Source organism: Littorina saxatilis, linkage group LG12 (genome assembly GCF_037325665.1).
Source record: "Littorina saxatilis isolate snail1 linkage group LG12, US_GU_Lsax_2.0, whole genome shotgun sequence".
Taxonomy (NCBI): Eukaryota; Metazoa; Mollusca; class Gastropoda; order Littorinimorpha; family Littorinidae; genus Littorina; species Littorina saxatilis.
The window spans coordinates 39360340-39376368 of NC_090256.1; the positions used below are offsets into that span (position 1 = coordinate 39360340).

The following is a 16029-nucleotide window of genomic DNA, read 5'->3' on the forward strand; positions in this document are numbered from 1 at the left end:
CTTCGCGGTCGGGGACTTAGCGACTCACGTTTGTGTAATGCAGACCCAGAGGCCATCGTCCTCGTAGAAGAAACTGAACTTGGAGTGTGTGTATTAACAGTGTGCATAGTGGAGCTTGCTTGTTCTTTGGGGTTGATGACTAAACTCTACACCATGCGCTGTTCCTCTACCTCATCATCATGTGTGTTACTGTTTACATCCGAGTGATCTTCTCACTTTTTAAACTATAATTTGTTTGCGCCTGACCACAACATTTTTCATTTGCGCTCTATGACCACAATTTTGTGAAGCATTAGGTACACAATTTCCTCAATAAGCGTTCAACTGTTTTATATTTGAGTAAAGAGAGCGGTATAAACTTGATGTCGGAAAGGTTAAGCACATTACTCTGTGTTTCCAGGATCAGGATGGACCCACGATGACCCAGGCCAAGATGTTTCAACATCTTCAGACATGCCACAAAACTTCGGCAAAACGCACCTGCTGCAAACCACAGTGCCTCGCGTTCCACTTTCTTCTGTAGATGTGCCGCGGATGTTCGGTGAAACACAACCACCACAGAACCCAACAACGCCCCAAGCCACACAGAACATCACAATCAAGAGAGAAACCATGCATACATTCCAGACTGGAATCTCCCCAGGTACGCTACAACCCAGTTCTGGCGCAACAGTTGAGAAGACTACAGCTCAGTCCAAGATCTTGCTGTGCGAATACTGCGATGCTTCGTTCACCTCGGCGGGCGGGCTGTATCTCCACAAGAGCAGCGTGCACTTCAAGAGGGAGTTTGTGTGCCAGGTGTGCGGAAAGGTGTTGAAACGAAAGGAGAACTTGATGAAACATATGAAACTGCACAACGGCCCCAACACAGAGAAATGTCCCTACTGCGATGCGTGGTTTTCGGCCAAGTACCTGCCCGTTCATATTCACGACCAACACAAACTGTAGTGAAATACATTTTTTCTGTCTCCTTTCTTCAGCTATTTGCTGGTCGTTTTTGGTTTGTTTGTTAATTTTAGCTTTGTCAAAAGAAAGCAAACAGTCCATTAATTGAAAAGTGATGCAGTTTCGCACTAATGTAACCCTCTGTTTCTTTTACGATTTATTTTAATTTTTTATTTTAATTTGTTTCCATTGCAATTTATTTGATCATTTTAGTTTACGGTCATTCCTTTTAGAATGTATAGAAACTATGACACTGCTTTTATTCCCGTGATCTTAACATTGAATTCATCAGTAAGACTGTTGTTATCTCAGTTATTGTTTGCGATTTCCGTTCTTATATGTGCGTTGTTCAGTTCTTGTTGAAACGAGTTCTTCGTTCTTGTTTTTGGTTTTTAAAGAAGAGTTTTCCGTTACTTCAAAATATGAATATCAGATGCAAATAAAAAACCATGTCTTACTCCATCGTGTGCCTTTATAATCAAAACATGCACGGCAACGGTCTGTTGTACAGAATATCCCCTACCTGTGTGTCGGTCTGTTTGTCGGTCTCTCTGTCTTGGTCTGTCTGTCTGTCTGGGTTTTTGTTTCTCTCTCTCTCTCTCTCTCTCTCTCTCTCTCTCTCTCTCTCTCTCTCTCTCTCTCTCTCTCTCTCTCTCTCTCTCTCTCTCTCTCAAACACACACACACACACACACACACTCACTCACTCACTCACTCACTCACTCACTCACAATCACACACTCACAATCACACACTCACAATCACACACACACAACGCAACACAACACACACAGCTCCTGAAAAAGTCCACGTTGTGTTTTCAGAAACACTGGGAAACTACTCCGAGCTGGAGGATGTTAAAGCTGTGAGTCACCAAATGTTCCCAATTCCATCCGTAGCAACACCTCAAGTCAATCCACGCAAAAATCATCGGCTTCCAGCAGACATGAATCTCATACCATCGATGGGAAGAGGTCACAGAAATAATGCACCAGGAACCACGATCTTACTGTGCGAATTCTGCGATGCTTCGTTTCGGTCAAAAAGTGGTCTAACACAGCACAAGAGTCTGGTGCACCTAAACAAGCCTGTCCACGTGTGTGTTGTGTGTGGCAAAGGTTTCGTGAGCAGGGACCACTTCCTGGGCCACATGAACAAGCACAACAACATCGAATCTCATCAGTGCCCGCTCTGCGCTAGGAAGTTTTCGTACGGATGCAGCCTCAGACGCCATATGAAGAAGGCACATTAGGTACTTTACGCTGGTTTCACAAGTCTTGCTAGTGGCCGCTATACTACATGACATGTTCATGCATATTTACATGGGAAACCACATGAAGATACATTAGGCACTAACAATTGTTGCCCAACTGTTGTTCAGCATCCTCTGTAGTCTATGAAGTTCTCATACAGATGGAACATGTAACGCTATTTGAAGACACATGATAAGGCACTTAATGCTGGATACACAAACCTCGTCAGTGTGTGTTCTACTCAAGGATATCCATACAGATGCAGCCCCGGGCACAATATGGAGACGCATTAGGAAGTTGTGTTTGTTGCACATGAACTCCATAATTTCAGATTAATAGGGGACAAAACAGTATTAGGACAGACTGAACAAGCAGCTAAATATGACCTCACGAGGAACCAAACACAGGGACACTTACGCCCTCAACGTCGCAGTCAACGTTGGCCTGTTGTGAAAACATAGGATCTGGACTATCATGTTATATATTATGGATACGTAAACTCTGGCTGCTCTTTTAAACGGCACGGAAGTCTTCGTCTTGAATAGTTTTCGCTACTACTTTAGTCGACCAACTTGTTTGTGTCATATAATGATATAAGCTTTTTCGTTTGCAATTTCCTGCGTTTTGGTTTTCTTGGGTTATGAGCATTTTAGTCGTACGGGTTTCAAATATTTTGTATTATTGCTGATTTGTACGATTTACTGTTGACATTGGTTTTGAATGTTCAGTGTTTGTGAAAGGTTGTTCCCGATGACGACAGTCAGGGGTGTGAAATTGAACTTGTTTAACTCCGCTATCCATTCAAGCATGAATTCGCGACTGTACTTACTTGTAGGGTTACCAGCATCGCATGAGCATATACATGTACAAGACTAACAGTGCAATGAGGTGAACTGCGATGCTACACAGCATTGCATGTCGTAACATAAAGAATGAATACTGTTGGCATATATGTTGAGAGAGAGAGAGAGAGAGAGAGAGAGAGAGAGAGAGAGAGAGAGAGAGAGAGAGAGAGAGAGAGAGAGAGTAAGCTAGGACCATATACAAGCAAGACATTCACACAGAAAAACCTCACGTCCTTGTGCATTTTTCCAGGGTCCGGACTAGCTTGGAACATCCCAGACGCCGCCCAACTCCAACCAAGGCACACGTCACTTCCCAGTCATCAGCAATCTGTTTCTTCCTCCCCTGCTATGCAAGCCGCTTCCAACTGGAATGCTGCAGATATCGTGGGCAGCGAGGCAGACAATTCAAAATATGCCCTACTCTGCGAGTTTTGTAATGCAACTTTCGCTTCTGACTCGGGGCTGAGGCACCACAAGGACCGAGTTCATCTCAACAAACTGACGTACGTTTGCCAGATCTGCGGCAAAGGGTTCACCATGAAAGGTCACTACATCGGCCACATGAATATGCATAACAAGGTGAAGGCCTTTCGGTGTGAAAGCTGCTCCAAGGCCTTTGCTTACAAGACCAGTCTCAGGACGCACATCCGCACTGGGGCTTGTCCTGGAACTGCCAATGGGAACCAGACATCAACGTCGGCGAGAGAACAAAGAACGCTCTAGCATAGTCACTGTTGACATCTGTTTAGCATGGCTAGGTACAGTACACAAGCTTAACTTTTCGTTTTTAGGCTAATTGGAAACTCCCCTCCGTTAAATTTTCAACTGGTGATTCCTCCCCTTCTTCGCTCTTGCGTATTGTTTTCATTATGAGCAAAATTTCAGATAAAGATATGTACTGAGAGCTCTTTTCCGTCTTTGTATCAGCCACAGACGCTCTGCTGTAAGAAACTTGTTAACAGTTGCACTACTTTCTAGTGTCATAGCCTCATGCACTATAGCAGAGTTGCCCACATCACATACTGGTTGGATGGTTGTGCTTTTCAATGCGCCTATCTCTTTCTCTCTTCTTTCCATCTATATGGTATCACAGTAGAATCAGTGTTCCATGTTGTCCTGTGGCTGCATGTTGAGTGTGGGACGAGGTTGTGTTATAAGAGAGCTTCGTGGCACGTGCTCACCGTCTGACTCAACTTCTTCCTGTTGATGCAGATCAAGGTCAAGCAGACGGGACTCTCCATCCGCCTCTCCCGAGGTGGCCGCATCCCCATCTGGAGCGACTCTTTTCCGCTGGACTGCCCTCGGCTGCGTTATCTGCTGGGGGACCGTCACAGCTGGAGCTGGTCCAACACCTGATCCACAGGCAGCAGTTCCCTCTGCCTCCTCTAGCGCAGGCTATGGGGATGAGTGGCCCATCCACATCCGCCGCCCTGCTGCCTGGCAGGAAGCTGCCGACAAAGAGGTTCCAGCGAGGAGCCTTGCTGGCCCAGTCCAGCCGGGACGAGACGGGCACCTTGTCGTTCAAGTGCAGGATGTGCGAGGCCAAGTTCAAAACCAGCTCTGGTCTGGCGTACCACGAGCGTCAGAACCACACTGACCTGCCTCAGTACCGCTGCAGCATCTGCGGCAAGGGCTTCGTCTCCAGGGGGCACTACGTGGGGCACATGAACATGCACAACAACACCAAGACCTTCGTCTGCACCGTGTGCTACAAGACCTTCGCCTACATGTCCAGCCTCAAGTTCCACATGAAGATGCACACCAGCACCGAGGTCTTCGAGTGTCCCGTCTGCGCCAAGAAGTTCTCCTACGAGAAGAGTTTCAAGTCCCACCTCAACACCCACAACCGCGCCAACGCTTTCAACTGCCCTCATTGTCCTAAAAAGTTTGCCTACAGAAGCAGTCTCCAATACCATCTGAAAACTGGTTGTAGAGGACCTTTGGAGTAGGAGTGTTTGAACATGCACGCAAAATGGAGCATAATTTTAGAAGCAAACATCGTTTTTGAAATACTATTTTGGAAAAGTAGTTTCGTGATTGAGATGAATGAGAGAGGAAACACCAAGCATTGGTTTAAAGTAACAGTTGATTGTGTTACGTACAGTATCATTCACACACACACACACACACACACACACACACACACACACACACACACATCTCTCTCTCTCTCTCTCTCTCTCTCTGTAAATTTGTGAACATATATCTTTCAGAATTCCGATCTAGCAGTGTATATGATGGCATGGACGAGTAATATACCGTACATATGTATGGTGGACTGCATATAAAAAGTTCATACCATTAGCACTTGGCAACCTTTGTCATTATTCACATTGTTCATCTGGAAGATTGGAGAACTATTGCGGCTGCATTTTGTCATGTTTTTTCTTCCTGTACTGTATACATGTCTGTTGATTTTGTTTGAAATAAACATTTTGATCGTAATTATGTAGGATTTTGTTACTCATTTCAATTTTTCTCTTTGGTTTGCTTGGGTGTACTTGATGTATGTGCGCAAACATGTTTGAAAATAAATATGAACACCCATGTACACGTTCACGCATAATACACAAAACCATTATTTTTGACACGAGAACAGCAAGCACAGTATGCGAACTCAATAATTAACCACTGATGACTACATATTTGAGACCACCAAGTATTTTCAGAAAGTCTGTGTACCGGCACGGTTGGCCTAGTGGTAAGGCGTCCGCCCCGTGATCGGGAGGTCATGGGTTCGAACCCCGGCCGGGTCATACCTAAGACTTTAAAATTGGCAATCTAGTGTCTGCTCCGCCTGGCGTCTGGCATTATGGGGTTAGTGCTAGGACTGGTTGGTCCGGTGTCAGAATAATGTGACTGGGTAAGACATGAAGCCTGTGCTGCGACTTCTGTCTTGTGTGTGGCGCACGTTAAATGTCAAAGCAGCACCGCCCTGATATGGCCCTTCGTAGTCGGCTGGGCGTTAAGCAAAACAAACAAACAAACAGAAAGTCCGTGCATATGCACATTGCATTTTCACACACACACACACACACACACACACACACACACACACACTGTCAGTATGTCTGGCTGTCTCTCTCTCTCTCTGTCTCTCTCTCTCTAAAAAGTAACATTCAAACAAACGTTTTTTTAATCATGATCAGAAATGACCAAAAGGCCCCGATTTATTCACTTGCCCCGGGAGCCAGGTAAACTGTACACGTGACACATTCATTTCACACATGGAATAGACAAATTCCGGAAATAACTCCGTCGGGATTTTTATGGGTTGTCGACGAGTTTCTGTCACCTTTTTCCCCTTGCTTTTCTATAGAAACACAGAGGCAAGCTACACGTGACATTGAAAGCAACTCTTCCACAACCAATAAACACTTGACAGAGTTATTTCCGAACATCGTCTATTGCGCTGCAACACCCATGGATGCACACATGACTACTGCCTTCGTCAGCGGAAAGAAAGCTTCACTTTTTGAGTCGTCTCTGCGGGACATTCTCCAAGTAGTCTCACGTCTACTGCACCCGTGAAATCATCATGGCAATAAAGAAGTCCGAGAGACGAGCACTGCAGGGATGGAGCAGATCTGCGTCCACCTCTTTGTAAACTCACAAACCCCAACTAGCACATGACGAGCTTTGTTTTGCCTGAAGGAGTCCGACAGCCTGAAGGAGTCCGAAAGCCTGAAGGAATCTGACAGCCTGAAGGAGTCAGACAACTTGAAGGAGTCCGACAGCCTGAAGGAGTCCGACAGCCTGAAGGAGTCCGACAGCCTGGAGGAGTCCGACAGCCTGTGTTTGTCTTGCCAGCTTGCTTGTCTGTTGTGAATGTCGTTTGTCGGATGTTGTTTGATGTTAGCCTTTATATACTTTGCATTGAAACAGAGAAATAGTCAAGAGCAGAGAGCGGGGGAAACTACCTTATGATGCAGAAACTGCCCATTGTGCGTTAAGCATTGTATACTGTATCTCATGACTGAAAAGTTGCCTTTTCAAGTTCTGTGCGCTGGCATTGTATGACTTATGTGCGCTGGCATTGTATGACTTCTGTGTGGTAATGATGGTTTGGTTAATTGGTTTGCTGCAAACAGATTTTCTTTCCTACCAGTATCAGTCCTCCTCAGATGCAACTTGTATTTCAGTCTTGTGCTAAGCTTTTTCTTCTCGCGGTGGTGTATAGGCATCAATGGCAGTGTCTCTTTTTTTTTTTTGTCTCTATGTTTCTGTTTGTGTATGTGGTCGTCGATGTTGATACTTGTACTGCATTTATGTGGCTTGTTTACATGTGTACACATGCCATTGCTTATTTCGTGTCACATACTGATCCTGTTTATAGCAAGTGCAAAAATCCTTTCATTAATTTGCTGGAGCATTCTTTTCTCTCTCTTGACAATGACTCCTGTTTATAGCACGTGTAATAACTCTCTTCCCTGTACCTGTGTTTGCAGGTAACGTGTGCCAGCAGCAGGCAGCCCAGCCTCTCCCACCCGGTGCCAGACCTGGCTGTGGCTATGTGCATCCTGCTGACGCTCAGAAGTGGATGGTGAGTACCTGTTTAGTTCCCTTTCTTTTACCCTTTGTCTTCTGTGTGGCGCAGTACTGTCAACTCCACTTTGCATCTCATTCACTCAAATCCAAGAACAAATAGACTGTCAACGTCCCAAAACAAGAAAGGCATGTTATTGGAACGTTATGACAAAACACAACGTTACGTTCACTGATCTTCGACCCAGCGGTCTTTTAACATTTTCTACCCCACCTAAGTTACAGGAAGCGACTGAAGCTAACAGTCTGAGCAGATATATCCGTACCTGGTCAGATAGAGCCATATGAGTGGGTACGGATATATCCGTACCTGGGAGACAATGAGTTTAGTGGATAGACAGACAATACAGAAAATAACTTCTCTGACAGATTGTCCAGAAGTTTATTCAGAAGACACAAGCGAGACAATTGATTTTTTTGAAGACACCCTTTAAAGCCGTAAGCCTTGTTGCTGTTTTCATTCCTTTTGGGAACCCGAATGGCTTGCAAAGTTGGGTCGACTGGACTGCAGTGAAAATCTGTGTCAACGTGTGTCCTGTTTACGAGGCAAGACAATTGTGAGTGAAAGGAGTGTCATTATTATTATTCATTTTTTTTGCTTTGATCAAAATGTGCCATGTTGGATTGAGATTCAAACAGCAGCATGGGATTTACTTTGTGTAGTCTTTCTTCCTCTGATGAAATACCCCTTTTAAGAATAAATCAAAAGCCTATTTGATATCATTATTCGTGCAACCGGACACATGGGCCTGGAACTGTGTATTCAGACCTGAGCCACCTACAGTCTTATTTCTGGTTTAAAAAAAAACAACAAAAAAACCCACTTTATTCAATATTTAATTGTTCATACAGAAATAAAGTTGCAAGAAAACGTTCTCCCCAACAAACTCAGTCATGTTTTCATTCACAAAATGTTGGCCTTTCTCTCGCAAACATCGATTTCTGTAGGCTCCTATCAATACTGATTATGATTAAAGAACTTACACACCGACGAGGACTCAGACACTGAGGAATATGCCACGATAAACCACAAGCGGTTCTGTTGGTACAGAACGACGGGTGGGGACTGTTCTATAGAATGGACCCCCCCCCTCTTTAAGACCCTATTCAGGTCTGGGAATGATACACCTTTCGTCGTAAATACAACGATCATAAGTCCTTTTCTAATTGTGTAAGAAAAGAGCCTCCGTGTGCCCTTAAAAATGCTTAAAACGCAAAATTTTCCCGTCAGCACGACCAAACCACTTTTACTCATTCCCAGGCCTGCTATTACTTAGGACTGATCCCTGCCCGTTAAGAAGTTTCTGTTCAAAACCTCTGCAAATGTACCCCCATTTTAAGATTCACTTCCTTTTAAGACCTAGCTGATTTTCTCAGATATTTGGATGGTGGAAGCGACCGTGTCTCAGGTAGAAGTGGTCGAGATTTGTCATTTGTTCTGAATCGTGAGCGATGTTAGGTTGGTCAGTTAGACCTGCCCAACATTGTGCATCAAGTCACATGATGGCTGGACTACCCTGAAATGTTGTAGAGAAATTAATCGTGTTAATATAAACTCATACATGCATTATATGACCAACATGCATGTGTTTTGTTTGTCTGTTTGTGTGTGTGTGTGTGTGTGTGTGTGTGTGTGTGTTTGTGTGTGCGTGCGTGCGTGTTTTTTAAATCTTTTTGCCGCGAATGAAGTCGTATAAACTACATGAAATGTCAGAACAATGCTTGAGATATGTTTTGATCAAGCAAATAATATTACTGTAACCGACGGGATATAGGTTAGCTTTTTATTACATTTAGTCAAGTTTTGACTAAATGTTTTAACATAGAGGGGGAATCGAGACGAGGGTCGTGGTGTATGTGTGTCTGTGTGTGTGTGTGTGTGTGTGTGTGTGTGTGTGTGTGTGTGTGTGTCTGTCTGTCTGTCTGTCTGTCTGTCTGTGCGTGTGTGTGTGTCTGTCTGTCTGTGCGTGTGTGTGTGTGTGTAGAGCGATTCAGACTAAACTACTGGACCGATCTTTATGAAATTTGACTTGAGAGTTCCTGGGATTAATATCCCCGGACGTTTTTTTAATTTTTTCAATAAATACTTTTGATGACGTCATATCTGGCTTTTTGTAAAAGTTGAGGCGGCACTGTCACACTCTCATTTTTCAATCAAATTGATTGAAATTGTGGCAAAGCAATATTCGACAAAGGCCAAACTTTGGTATTGCATTTAAGCTTGGTGGCTTAAAAACTAATGAATGAGTTTGGTCATTAAAAATCGGAAACTTGTAATTAAAATTGTTTTTTATTAAACGATCAAAAAACAATTTCATCTTATTTTTCGTCATTTTCTGATTCCAAAAACATATACATATGTTATATTTGGATTACAAACAAGCTCTGAAAATTAAAAATATAAAAATTATGAATAAAATTAATTTTCCGAAATCGATTTAAAAGCAATTTCATCTTATTCCTTGTCGGTCCCTGATTCCAAAAACATATAGATATGATATGTTTGGATTAAAAACAAACTCAGTAAGCTAAAAAGAATAGACATACAGAAAAGCGTGTTATCCTGCTCAGCGCGACCACTACCGCACTATTCTGCATGGCTTGTCGATTTCACTGCCTTTGCCACGAGCGGTGGACTGACGAAACTACGAGTATGTGGTCTTGGTGAAAAAAGCAGTGCGTTCAGTTTCATTCTGTGAGTTCGACAGCTTGACTAAATGTTGTTATTTCGCCTTACGCGACTTGGTTAATTACTTGCCTCAGACACTTTCCAGATGAAATTCCAAAACGCGTTCTAGGTGGAATTTAACCGTTGTATGCTTACGCAAAGTTACGAAATAGAAAAACAGTCAAGCATTCTTGCCGTCGTCTGTGTTGCGGTAAAAAATGCACAGCATTATGATAACTCCCACAAGCTGTTAAAAACGACGTTAAACACCAAAGAAAGAAAGAAAGAACAAGCTGTTAAGAATCACTGGTGATAAAAGTGGCAAGTTACAGAAGAAAATCATTTGGTTCCAGGTGGGATCATACCTTCCCCATTGGTCCCTGGAGGTAAACAACAGCGCCGCTGTTGATGTCCGAACAAGTTTAGTCCAGCCGCAAGCCAGTGCAGCAAACACGACTCAAATAAAGAAGCAAACATGCGACCAGTGCGGTACACATTTCAAGAACGACTCAAACCTAAAGGCGCATGTTCGTAACGTCCATATGGAAGATGGAGGCTGGCGTCACAAGTGCCACGTTTGCAGAAAAACATTTCGCAACAAAGAAACCTGTCTGGGGCATGTGCAAAAGCACACTGGCGGAAAGTCATGGATTTGCAAAGACTGCGGACAGCAATACCTGTGCCTGTCAAGCCTTCAGCGGCACGAGGCATATTGTGGAAACAGGGACATGGCAACTTGTGAGAAAGAGAAAGCGTACGCGTGCAACTTTTGCAATGAAGTTTTCAAAAGAAAATCGTCACTATATGACCACAAGATCGCTAAGCATTCAAACAAGTCGTTGATGTGTGCGAAATGTGGCAAGGGCTTCACATGGCGTAATTCGCTCCGCAGACATGTGGAATCATGTCAAAAATAATTGTTGTTTCCAACTCTTTGGCTGCAAGTGTTGCTGATGCCTTGTAATCTTTCACGAGTCATTCAGCATTGTTCCCAAAAGTATGTGGCGCTTTTTTTTTGTTAAAGGAGAAGAAGTGCTTTTGTTGATTTTATTTAGCATTGTACCCGGAATATGTGGTGCTTTTTGGAGGGAGAAGAATTACTTTTAGTTGCTTTTAAGTCATACTTTATTCCTTCAAAAGTAGTCTGTGGGTTTCAGTAAGTTTGTCCGGATTGGGTCTTTTGATTATGTTGGATCATTCAAACGCAGGTTTATTAATCGTGCGAGTGATATTTTGCTGAGGCTGAAAACGGATAATCTGTAACAGAAAATGCAGAATTGTTTTTCTTTGTTTTTTAAACATGTTAATTGCAAGTAAAGATGGCTGACAAACACAAATAAATCTAATGATCGCATTGTATTTTTTGTTTGCTGATGTGCAACATGATTGCAAGACAAGTGAAAAATGATTGCAGGATAATGAAGCAAATTGAAATCAGTACCAAATCCATAGTTCTTTTTTTTACGTCAGGTGTTTCAGGACTAGCCTTTTGATTTTGGTTCTTTGTTGTTTTCTTGTCCTTTTTTTTCCTTTTTTTTTTTTACCTCTCTTTTGCAAAACTGATTAATAATTAATGACGACCATGGCAAACCTGTCAAACAAAATTGCATGATGTATCTTTCTTATTTTGCTCACAGGTTTGAGCTCTTTTGACATTGAAGGTTAAATAAAGGGTGTTTATTGCTTTACTTCAAGCACATAGTTTTGTTGATTGCATACATTTGATGTGCTTTTGTAAGGTTATTACACCATAAAGTTCCACACAAAAAGTGAAAATTTTAACAAATCCGGGATGAATGTTTATTTCTTGCTTTTTGTTCACACTTAAGCAATATTCATAAGCGTCTATTTTTAAACTGTATCACTTTATGAGTGTGTGTGTGTGTGTGTGTGTGTGTGTGTGTGTGTGTGTGTGTGTGTGTGTGTGTGTGTGTGTGTGTGTGTGTGTGTGTAATGTATGGACAAACAAGCGGCCGAACATTCCACCAAGATACGTTTTTGTCAAAATTGTTTGTCTGTGCACTTAAAAGACCGTTGGGTCGACATATTTGTGACTGTAACGTATTGTTTTGTCAATAACAAACGTTCCTACAACTTACCTTTCTTGTTTTTTTGCTTATGGTTTAGTAGGAATGTGTGTCCAATGCACTTGTAAGCAAATATGCCATGTTAAATTTACAACAATGGGATAAGCATGCCGCACTTTTTTGTTGCAACATTGACGGTCAACTGTAGAACACTTCAGTAGACGATGTTCGGAAATAACTCTGTCGGGCTTGTGTGGCTTGTGAAAGAGTAAATACTCTTGCTTTCAGTGAGTCAAACTTTCCCAAGTGATATGTATAGGCCTAGGTCTTGTGAGGGGTGTGTCTGAAACACCCACACAAGTGATATGTATAGGCCTAGGTCTTGTGAGGGGTGTGTCTGAAACACACACACAAGTGATATGTATAGGCCTAGGTCTTGTGAGGGGTGTGTCTGAAACACACACACACAAGTGATATGTATAGGCCTAGGTCTTGTGAGGGGTGTGTCTGAAACACACACACGAGGAGCACATGTAGAAAGCTTGCCTCACTAAACGCAAGAGTATTCACTCTTTCACATCCCATAGAAACCATACAGAGTTATTTCCGAACATCGTCTATTAAGAAGGCAGAAGCAATGTCAGTCTGACCGTGTCAAGACTGCATATAACGGATGAGTGACGATCCATTGCCGTGACAGTGTCGTGTTTGTGTTGCTTGCTTGGGACCAGGAAACGATGTCGCATAACATTGCAGGTGAGTTACACACATCCTTCATGCCTTGTTGTTGTAGTTTGGCTTTGGTAGTTTTACACTAGGCCAAGAGCACCTTCAGTGGCATGCACTCTTTTCATGTTCGCAATGTCTCTTGTTTTGTGTATACGATCTAGCCACCACTGCAGCAAACACTCAACGTGACTAATGGAGCTGGGCGCACACAGACACACATAAACACATGCACGCACGCACGCACGCTCACACACACACACACACACACACACACACACACACACACACACACACACACACACACACACACGCACACCCACAGGTAGAGAGAGAGAGAGTCAGAGAGAGGACGAATTTCAGTTTCCGATATAGTTGAATTTCTTGTGAGAAGACACTGAAGTACATAAGACATTACATTTATAATGTGTATAATGCTGTTGTCAATTTATTATTCATTTATCAACAATCTTCTTATATTTTTTCGATATGTCAGTCATATCCTTTCTCTCTTTATTTCAGGGACCACAAAGGCACATGGCAAAGACAGATCCCGATTCAGAGCACCACGTCAGCATAACACAAATAATCGGAGACACAGCCACATCCCCAGCCACTTCCATCTCAACCACAGACACTGAAACAGACTTCGACAGCGAGACTAGTTCAAGCGAACAACCCCTCACGGAATACACCTGTCGGATCTCTGGAACCCAGTCTCAACTCGCCACAAGCCTGTCTCAGCAGTCTCAACTCTCCATAGCCCAGTCTCAGGTTCCCGGAACCCAATCTCAGCTCTCAAGAACCCAGTCTCAACTCTCGAGAACCCAGTCACAGCAGTCTCAAATCTCGAGAACCCAGTCTCAACTCTCCGGAACCCAGTCTCAGCAGTCTCATATTTCAAGAACCCAGTCTCATCAGTCTCAAATCTCGAGAACCCAGTCTCAACTCTCCGGAACCCAGTCTCAGCAGTCTCATATTTCGAGAACCCAGTTTCATCAGTCTCAAATCTCGAGAGCCCAGTCCCAAATCCCCAGAAGCCAGTCACAACTCTCTAAAACCCAGAGCAGAGAGACTAAAGTTGAGAGCAAACCATCCCACGTGTGCGACGTGTGCGGGAAGCGCCTGTCATGCCACTACAGCCTGCAGCGCCACCAGCTGTACCAGCATGACACAGACAAGGACCGCAACCCGTTCCGCTGCTCCCGCTTCCCTTGCTCCAGGGTCTTCGCCACCCAGCAACGCCTCGACCGGCACGTCCGCACCGAGCACTTGGGGGACAAGCCTTTTGTTTGCAACCGCTGCGGACGACGCTTCGGCCTGCGCCACTACCTGTCGGAGCACCTGCTGAGGTGCCAGCGCGTGGGCTTCCCGTGCGACAGGTGCGAGGCCAAGTTCACCAACCGGCCGGCCCTGATCAACCACCGGCGCGTGAAGCACGAGGGGATCGTGCCGGTGTGTGTGTGCGGCAAGGCCTTCTCCTGTGCCTCCACTCGCAACAAACACGCCAGGAAGTGCCCCGTCAAACATCCTCACCTGCACGGCTGTGCTTGAAGTAGGCTCCGCACGAAGGACGTATTCGTTCCGTGTTAAACATGTCGGATCACCATCTCAGATCTGACCGGCACGGTGGCCTAGTGGTAAGGCGTCCGCCCCGTGATCGGGAGGTCGTGGGTTCGAACCCCGGCCGGGTCATACCTAAGACTTTAAAATTGGCAATCTAGTGGCTGCTCCGCCTGGCGTCTGGCATTATGGGGTTAGTGCTAGGACTGGTTGGTCCGATGTCAGAATAATGTGACTGGGTGAGACATGAAGCCTGTGCTGCGACTTCTGTCTTGTGTGTGGCGCACGTTATATGTCAAAGCAGCACCGCCCTGATATGGCCCTTCGTGGTCGGCTGGGCGTTAAGCAAACAAACAAACAAACAAACAAAATCTCAGATCTGGCCAGGTTTTTACACGGGCCATCCCTCCACTTGGACATATACCAAAAGTCAGAAAGAGAGAGAGAGAGAAAAAAAAGAAGAAGAGCAGATCTGTTCAGGTTATTTTGTGGTCAATACATTCCAGATGCATATAGGGCCTCCTGTGAGAAGGAATGAGGCTTTAACCATACTCCTTAAAAAAAAGAAAGTTGTGTTTTTCCCCAAATGAGAAACAAAAATTGGATTTCTTTTGGCAATTACAAATATCTGGATCCGTCCAAGTTCATTTCAGTATTATACAAGGGTAATAAAGTTTTTTCACAATTGATGAACGCGCAATTGTGTGTGCGCGGGTGTGTGCGTCCGCGCGTGCACGTGTTTTTGAAACGTATCTGTGTAGTCGGATTTGGATGGATTGGATTGGATAAGATTTACAGTCCAGTGAGGTTACCCTCATGGAAATTCGGGCTGCTTTCTCCCCGGGGAAAGCGAGCTGCCATACATACGGCGCTACCCATATTTTTTTTTTTTTCCTGCATGCGTGTATTCATGTTTCCTGAGACTTAATGCCGTGTGAGATGGAATTTTTTTTACTTTATTCCAAGTCCCACGGGTATTTGATGGACATTTTTATCTATGCCTATACAATTTTGCCAGGAAAGACCCTTTTGTCAATCGTGGGATCTTTAACGTGCACACCCCAATGTAGTGTACACGAAGGGACCTCGGTTTTTCGTCTCATCCGAAAGACTAGAGGAATATGTGAAACAAAATGAAAATAAATCAACAAGTTTGCAAATTTTGCCATTGACTAAGCAGATTTTCCACTACACATTCATTGTGAATATTTTGGTAAAGCCAAAAGCAGCCAGGATTTTAAAAACATACCTCGGCTTTTGTCCATGCAATATGGCAAAATCCGCATGTCGCCTGGACAAAAGAGAAAAAAAAATCAAAGGTGAGTAGAAGTCAAATGTATTTTTGTACTTTGTATATATATTTCTTTCTTATCTAACCGTAGTCAGTTTAACTGTGATGGCACAGTACAGGTCACCCTCGAGTCTTTGATAAATAAATTCGTTAAGTATGTGCTGTTC

The 16029-nt window shown here is 43.8% G+C and overlaps 2 protein-coding genes across 19 annotated transcripts in view; both read left to right on the top strand.

Annotated features, from left to right (window-relative positions):
* Positions 1 to 16029, top strand: part of LOC138981903 (uncharacterized) — a 236166-nt gene that overhangs the window by 171197 nt on the left and 48940 nt on the right. For 15 of the 18 annotated variants that reach the window (XR_011460731.1, XM_070355064.1, XM_070355053.1 and 12 more), the window contains exon 4: positions 7491 to 7585. Coding sequence is in view for 17 of the 18 variants with exons in the window: in XM_070355064.1 (XP_070211165.1) it covers positions 7491 to 7585 (95 nt within the window). In the remaining variant the exon portion in view is untranslated. Of the gene's footprint in view, positions 1 to 400; positions 1519 to 4254; positions 5493 to 7490; positions 7586 to 10608; positions 12354 to 16029 lie in introns of those variants that run through there. The other 3 variants (XM_070355051.1, XM_070355049.1, XM_070355050.1) reach the window with 3 other exon arrangements.
* On the top strand, positions 13509 to 15579 carry LOC138981908 (oocyte zinc finger protein XlCOF20-like). Its single transcript, XM_070355073.1, has one exon. It carries the CDS (start codon positions 13546 to 13548, stop codon positions 14560 to 14562), a length of 1017 nt encoding a protein of 338 aa, XP_070211174.1. The 5' UTR covers positions 13509 to 13545; the 3' UTR covers positions 14563 to 15579.